This window comes from Calidris pugnax, unplaced genomic scaffold (genome assembly GCF_001431845.1).
Source record: "Calidris pugnax isolate Ruff unplaced genomic scaffold, ASM143184v1 scaffold205, whole genome shotgun sequence".
NCBI classification, from domain to species: domain Eukaryota; kingdom Metazoa; phylum Chordata; class Aves; order Charadriiformes; family Scolopacidae; genus Calidris; species Calidris pugnax.
Genome location: NW_015090943.1, coordinates 109,456 through 117,004, shown reverse-complemented (window position 1 = coordinate 117,004; position 7,549 = coordinate 109,456). Strand labels below are relative to the sequence as shown.

Genomic DNA, 7,549 nt, shown 5'->3' with positions numbered 1-7,549 from the left:
GGGCGGGGGGTTGAGGTGGGGAGGGGGGGGTCTCACCTCCTTTCCTCCTTTTCCCGGTGCCAGCCCCTCTCGGGATTACCCAAATGCTTTGAAATCGGAGCTTTCCAGGTCAAAAAGCTGCGGGGGGGGGGTGATGGTGTCGATGTCTGTCCCCTGTGTGTGTCCCCCCCTCCTTGTGGCTTCCTATTTTTAGGGCTCTGCAGTGACCCCCTGGGAGGGGATAATTCAGGGTTGAAGCTGCAAAGGTGCCCCCCTGGAGGGTTAACGTACACATCCTGCCCCCCCTTCTTCCTCCTCCTCTTCTTCATCCTAAATATCCCCTTCTCCCTGCCCTGAAGCAAAGCTCCATCATCCCGGGGGGGGAGGAATGGCAGCCCCCGGCCCCGGAATTTGCCTTTGGGCCAAATCCGAGTTACCAATGGATATTTATTTGGGGAGGGGGGAAAGGAAGCAGATGTATGTACATATACATTCAGTCACGTACGTTGCCGCCCAGAAAAAGGCCCCCCGTGAACATATATTACATGAGAAGGTCTCTGGATTATTATTAATTATTATTATTATTATTATTATTTAAAAGCTGGGGTTGTGCCCCGGAGGGCTCGCTGTAGAGGGCAAGCGGTGACGGGTCCTCGCGAGCCGAAAGGGGGACAGGTTGGGTGGTGGCAGCCGTGTGACAACAACGTCCCTTGAGACACCTGGAGAAGGTGGGACTCCATCTCCTCCACCCCCGGGGCCACACGGGGCCAAGTGTCCAAACTTCTTCGGAGCTTCAGAGGTCTCCTAAAACCCTGCTGGGATATTTAAGGCCAGATTTTTTTCTTTTTTTGGCCCTGGTTCCTTCTTCCTGCACCTGGAAGTTCTCACTGACAGGCTGGAGGGTGGGTTTTGTGATGGCCGATCTCCTGGAGACGCCAGGAGGAGGAGGAGGAGGAGGCGAAGCGGTGCCGCGCTCGGTGATTGTAATTAGCGAGGAGAAAACATGCACGGGCGCCATTCAGTGTCCCCCTCTCGTCACCTCCACCCATGAACCTCAGTCCAGCTCTGGGCCACCACGGGGGGGACACTCACCCCCAGCCCACCCCGCTCCCACCCTCTCCCTCACGATATTATTCCGTAAAAGGCAAATTATTTTGCCCCGTGGCAGTGGAGGAGGGCGCAGGCTCCCCCCGGGCAGAGCTGGGCCTCGCCTCCAGCGCAGGGAAACGTCTGGTTTCTCCCCAAAAATGTGCTGGGTGTCCCCCACTTGGGTGGAAAGCGCGGTGGGGAGGGGGGCCACCCCTGCAGGCACGTTCCTGGTGGGGAGCCAGCGATGGCGGGAGGGTTTTTGGGGGGCGAGGGGGGGTCCGGTTGGCTGCGGGGCAGCTGGGTGCCGGTCCCGCTCTCCAAAAAATGGCCCCCCCAGGCCCTGAGCCGTCCGTGCCCCCCGCCGGGGTTAACACCAGGGGTCCCGCTCCGCTCGCCCGCGGCAGAGGCTGTCGCTGCGCTGCCAGGCGCTGTCGATGAGGCTCTGAGCGTCCTCGCACTTCTTCTTGACGGCGGCGTCCAGGATGGCCTTGTGCAGGAGGTCGACCTGAAACACACGATGGGGGTGGAGGTGGAAGGGGGTCAGGAAGGGAAAGAACGACAGCCACCTCCCCCCCTCCCTCCTTGTTGTAAAAAACCACCTCAAAAAGTCACCTGTGTCATAAATGCGGGTGACAAAGGGGAAGGGGCTGACCCAGGTTCCTCCCCACCCCTCCTAGAACTGCATGGGGGTGGAGGTGGAAGGGGGTCAGGAAGGGAAAGAACGACAGCCACCTCCCCCCCTCCCTCCTTGTTGTAAAAAACCACCTCAAAAAGTCACCTGTGTCATAAATGCGGGTGACAAAGGGGAAGGGGCTGACCCAGGTTCCTCCCCACCCCTCCTAGAATTGCCCAGGCCGGAAGGGACCTCCAAAGGCCATCTAGTCCGACCCCCCCGCAGTCAGCAGGGACACCCCCAACTAGACCAGGTTGCCCAGGGCCTCGTCGAGCCTCTCCTTGAATATCTCCAGGGAAGGGGCCTCAACCACCTCCCTGGGCAACCTGTTCCAGTGCTCCACCACCCTCACAGTGAAGAACCCTCTCCTCATCTCCAGTCTAAATCTGTTCCCAGGGGGCTCAAGCTCTGAATCCCCACATCCCGTGGTTATAGGGACATGGAGGATGCCCGTGGCTCTCCTGCCCCTTTTCACTGAATTTCACTGAATTTTTAGAGTTGGAAGGGACCATAGAGATCATCCAGTCCAACCCCCCTGCTGAAGCAGGACCACCCAGAGCTTGTCAGAGCATGTTACTCAGGAGCATCCAGGCAGGTCTTGAAGATCTCCAGAGAAGGGGACTCCACACCCTCCCTGGGCAGCCTCTGCCAGGGCTCTGCCACCCTCACTGTGAAAAAGTTCTTCCTCATATTCAAGTGGAACCCTCTCTTCTCCAGACTAAAGAGTCCCAGCTCTTTCAGCCTCTCCTCATAAGGGAGATGCTCCCTTGTGGGAAAGCCGGGTTCACCCTGCAGGGAACAATTCACCCAAGTCCTTCCTCCCAGGACACCATCCCCGCTCGCCCTTCCTCACCGGGGGCAGCCTCACATGCTCACCTGGTAGATGTTCCTCCACGCAGCGTTCAGCGCCGAGAGGAACCTCTCCAGTTCTGTAGTGCAACTAAAATAGAGGACCCAGGGGGGCAGGAACTGCTTGCTGTCCTGAGCAAACTCCTAAACACCAAGAGAGAGGTGTTACCATCCCTTTCCCAGCCCCTGGCTGGCTGGTCCCACAGCACCAGTGCTCACCAGGATACAGTACTCCTTGCCGGCCTCCGTGGAGACGGCGGTGATGTCCGTCAGCTCCGCGGTGCCCAGCGAGCGGAAGAAGCTGGTCTGACAGTCCTCGTGGCAGGTGAAAGCCTTCTCATCCGTCAGCACCAGGCAGCAGGGGACACAGGGGGTAGGGGCAACCCCTTGGGGGATCACCTGCATGGGGTGGGGGGAAAGGGGGAGGTGTTAAAATCTGGCACGAAGAAACCCCATCTCCACGGGGTGGCCCGTGGGGAAGAACTCCTGGCTTGGGAGAAAACTGTCTGCTCCTCCGTTACGAGGAGAGGCTGAGGGACTTGCGTCTGTTCAGTCTGGAGAAGAGCAGACTGAGGGGGGATCTGATCAACACCTCTAAATCCTTCAAGGGTGGGTGTCAAGAACCATAGAATGGTCCAGGCTGGAAGGGACCTCCAAAGGCCATCTAGTCCAACCTCCCCGCAGTCAGCAGGGACACCCCCAACTAGACCAGGTTGCCCAGGGCCTCGTCGAGCCTCACCTTGAATATCTCCAGGGATGGGGCCTCAACCACCTCCCTGGGCAACCCATTCCAGTGCTCCACCACCCTCATAGTAAAGAACTTATTCCTAATATCCCATCTAAATCAGCTCTTCTCCAGCTTAAAGCCATTGCCCCTCGTCCTGTCACTGCAGGCCTTTGGAAACAGGTTCTCCCCAGCCTTCCTGTAGTCCCCTTCATGTGCTGGAAGGCTGCTGTTAGGTCTCCCTGGAGCCTCCTCTTCTCCAGGCTGAACAACCCCAGCTCCCTCAGCCTGTCCTCGTAGCAGAGGGGCTCCAAGAGGATGGGGCTGGTCTTTTTTCAGTGGTGCCCAGGGACAGGACAAGAGGAAATGGGCACAAACTTGAATATAAGAAGTTCCACCTCAACATGAAGAGGAACTTCTTGATTTTGAGGGTGGCAGAGCCCTGGCAGAGGCTGCCCAGAGAGGTGGTGGAGTCTCCTTCTCTGGAGACATTCCAACCCCCCCCGGACACATTCCTGTGGGACCTGCTCTGGGTGGACCTGCTGTGGCCGGGGGTTGGACTGGGTGATCTCCAGAGGTCCCTTCCAACCCCGTAGCATTCTGGGATTCTGTGATCCCTTCCCGACATCCCCAAAGGGGCTCCGGGTGAAGGAGGGGGGGTGGATGTGCCCATGTTTGGGGGAAGGGGGTGTCCCATCCCTGGCTCACCCCTTTGGAGACAGCCTGGCAGAAGTACTGCATCCAGTCTGCCATGTCCTCCTCGTTCTCGGCGCTGAGCTCCAGGGAGGGCCGGTCCGTCAGGATCACCTGGAAGGAGTGGGGCCGGTCGGTGGTGTTGGAGCGTCGGCATCCCCCGCACTGCTCGCCGCTGGGAGAGAGGGGGGAGGATGGAGATGAGCAGGATGGAAAGGGGTCAGGGCCAGCCCAAAACCAGCCTCCCTCTGCCCCCCACCCCGCGCTGCATGTTCCCCCCTTCTCCCCGCAAACACTCGTTTCCCATCTGCGACACCCCCTACGGTTGCTCCAAGGATGCTCTCAGTCCCTGAACACCATGGTAGAGCTGGTGGGTTGGTGGGGGACACCCAGTGTGGCTCCTGGAGGAACATGTCAGCCCCTCAGAGACCAATTCCCCATCAAAGGGTGGAAAATCCAGGAGGAAATGAGCCCATCTCCAACGACACGCATCGGAGCCAAAGGAAACGGGCATCCGTACCCAGCCAGGGGCAAGCAGGGAGTCCTGCAGCATGGACCAGGTCATGGTTTGCCCCTAAAGACCCCCCCTGAACACCCCAAGGAGCTCCCCCATCCCCAGATCCCCACCGAGGTGCTGGAGTGGGTCCAGAGAAGGGCAATGGAGCTGGTGAGGGGTCTGGAGAGCAAGGAGAAGGGTCTGGAGAACTTCTGAGGGAGCTGGGGGTGTTCAGCCTGGAGAAGAGGAGGCTGAGGGGAGACCTTATTGCTCTCTCCAACTCCCTGAAAGGAGGGTGTAGCCAGGGGGGGTCGGTCTCTTCTCTCAAGGAACAGGCCATGGGACAAGAGGAAACGGCCTCAAGTTGCACCAGGAGAGGTTCAGGTTGGAGATTGGGAAAAATATTTACACTGAAAGGGTTATCAAGCCTTGGAATGGGCTGCCCAGGAAGTGGTTGAGGCACCATCCCTGGAGATATTCAAAAGATGAGTTGATATGATGCTTGGGAATATGGTTTAGTGTTGGTTTGGTTTTTTTTCTATGTGGGTTTTTTTTGTTTGTTTGTTTGTTTGTTTTATGGTTGGACTAGATGATCTTAAAGGTCCCTTCCCACCTAGGCCACTCTGTGATTCTGAGCTGGGCTGCCATGTCCCACCAGGCGCTTACCCCATGTTGATGGAGAGCAGAGGGGTGACGTCCGTGCGGTCCGGGTACTGGTACAAGATCCCGTTGCTGCCGTTTGGGAAGAGGAGAGAGGTGGTAACTGGAGTCAGCTTGGTTCCACCAACCACACAAACACCCTCTGCCTTCCATCCCACAGCCCCTCCAGCCTGCCCTCCCCCCTGCTGCTGGGCAGCCACAGCCGGTGGCTTGTCACCTCCCAGGTGCCAAGATGGGTCCTCTCCATCTCCCAAGCAACTCCTGGGCAGCAAGCTGGTCCCAGCACCTTCTCCACCAAGCCCTGCCTGACCCCAGCCCCCCAGCCCACAGCCCCAGCGCCCACCTGAGCACCACAAAGCAGGTCTTCCACTGCTCCTTGCCCAGGTAGGAGGTCCCCGCCTTGTAGTGCAGGACGCCGTCCTTGGTGACCGCGTTCTCGGTGGAGCTGTAGCTACTGTTGGTGGGTCCCAGCGCCTCGTCCATGGGGTCTTCCCAGTGAACGAGGCCGTAGAAACGCACAACCACGTCGCAGGCCTGCCGGAGTCAAGTGGAGAAGTCAACGAGAGCCTCCTGAGAGCCTCTGCCACGTGGAGTGATGGCCCCCATACCCAAACTCACCTCACACTTGGACTCCTGGGCCACGAACTTTGCAAGCGCCAGTTTCTCCATGGTGGCATCCGTGAGGATACTGGGATACGGGGGCTCCCGGCACCCTTTGATCATGGCTGACTTCAAGGAGACCAGGAAGAACCTGAGAGGGAGACAGAGAACTCTGATGAAGTCAGGGCAAACAGCCCTTCATCTCCCTCACGTGCTCTCATGCCAAAGGGGCTTCCCTTCAACGTGGGCCTCTGGTCTCCCAGACCAAAGGGTCTCAAAATCAATGAAAGGTTGATCAATCAACCAGGGTCTCAAAATCAATGAAAGGTCGATCAATCAACCAAGTCTGAGCTCCAGGATGGGTGAGACTGATGATACTGGGACATGGACACCCATCCCAACACAGATCCCAGTATGACCATTCAGGCCCCAAAGAGGTCACCTCCCTGAGCTGACAACATGGAGAGAGACCTGGGGACGTGCCTCAAAACTCAAGATCTCGTCCCTACTCATCCCAAGCGACACAAAGGACACAGAGTCCGTGTCACCCAGTGCCTGCAGGTTTTAGTTGATGGTATCAAACCAAACCCTCTCTGGTTTTCTACAACTACCTAAAAGGAGATTGTAGAGAGGTGGGGGTTGGTCTCTTCTCCCAAAGAACAGGCAATGGGACAAGAGGAAACGGCCTCAAGTTGTGCCAGGGGAGGTTCAGGATGGATATTAGGAAAAAATTCTTCACTGAAAGGGTTATCAAGCCTTGGAATGGGCTGCCCAGGGAGGTGGTTGAGGCACCATCCCTGAAGATATTCAAACGACGAGTTGACGTGGTGCTCAGGAAGGGCTCTCACCAGAGTCTCTTGCATTCCCCAAGTCCAAGGTGCCGGGCAGAGGTCCTGGACCCCCAGAGGAAGGCACCACGGTTCACCACCCCGTCCCCGCTTACTCAGTGAGAGCCACGTCCGCCGTGTCCAGCAGGAACTGCTTCCTCCGGTTGGTGCACACCAGCGTCACCGTCTGCTGATCCAGCCCAACCTGTGACACGTATGACCAGTTAAGGAAGCTAGGTGGGGGACGAGGGGCTGAACCTGGCTTCTGGCCCCAGGAGGGAGAAGGTCAGCAGTGGCTCTGCTGCCCACGTGAAGGTACGAGCAAGCTGGGCTCCCACAGAGGTGGCATTCGAGGTGGGGGGATCATTTCTAACTCTTCCAGTCTCAAAGACTGGCTGGTCAAAATGCTCCCTGGGGACAGAGCCCCATAGAAGCCCCCCACTGTGATGCTCCTGACACCCCCGTGGCCAGAGAGGTGAGGACTGAGCCCCCCCACACGCCTCCTGCTCCCCTCAAGACCCGACCCAGGCTGCGCTCACCGAGATGTAATCCAGCTCGTTATAGGAAACGGCCTCCTCCACCATGTACGGCTTCTCCGCTGCCCCTGGCAGACACAAAGAGCTGTGTGAAGGAGGGGTGGGCACAGGACACGCAAACCAAGCCGTGTCCCAGGCAGCACTGAGCTGTGGGGCACGTGTCCCATGATTTCTCAGGGGACAAATCAACCTGAGCTCCCTACTGCGGCGGCCACCGCTCCTAGGGACACTGGCAGGAGCTGGCAGTGAAGGGAGTGAGCTATGGTGGCCTCATGAGTCCTCAGCACAGGAAGGACATGGAGCCGTTGGAGCGGGGCCAGAGGAGGCCACGGAGATGCTGGGAGGGCTGGAGCCCCTCTGCTGGGAGGGGGGGCTGAGAGAGTTGGGGGGTTCAGCCTGGAGAAGAGAAGGCTCCGGGGAGAC

The 7,549-nt window shown here is 58.4% G+C and overlaps 1 protein-coding gene across 1 annotated transcript in view; it reads right to left on the bottom strand.

Moving 5' to 3' along the window:
* Nucleotides 1-538: 538 nt before the first annotated feature.
* Nucleotides 539-7,549, bottom strand: part of PLEKHM2 (pleckstrin homology and RUN domain containing M2) — a 51,848-nt gene continuing 44,837 nt past the window's right edge. The window contains exon 19 of the mRNA XM_014951886.1: nucleotides 539-1,573. Coding sequence (XP_014807372.1) covers nucleotides 1,436-1,573 — 138 coding nt within the window. The 3' untranslated portion in view covers nucleotides 539-1,435. The remainder of the gene's footprint in view (nucleotides 1,574-7,549) is intronic.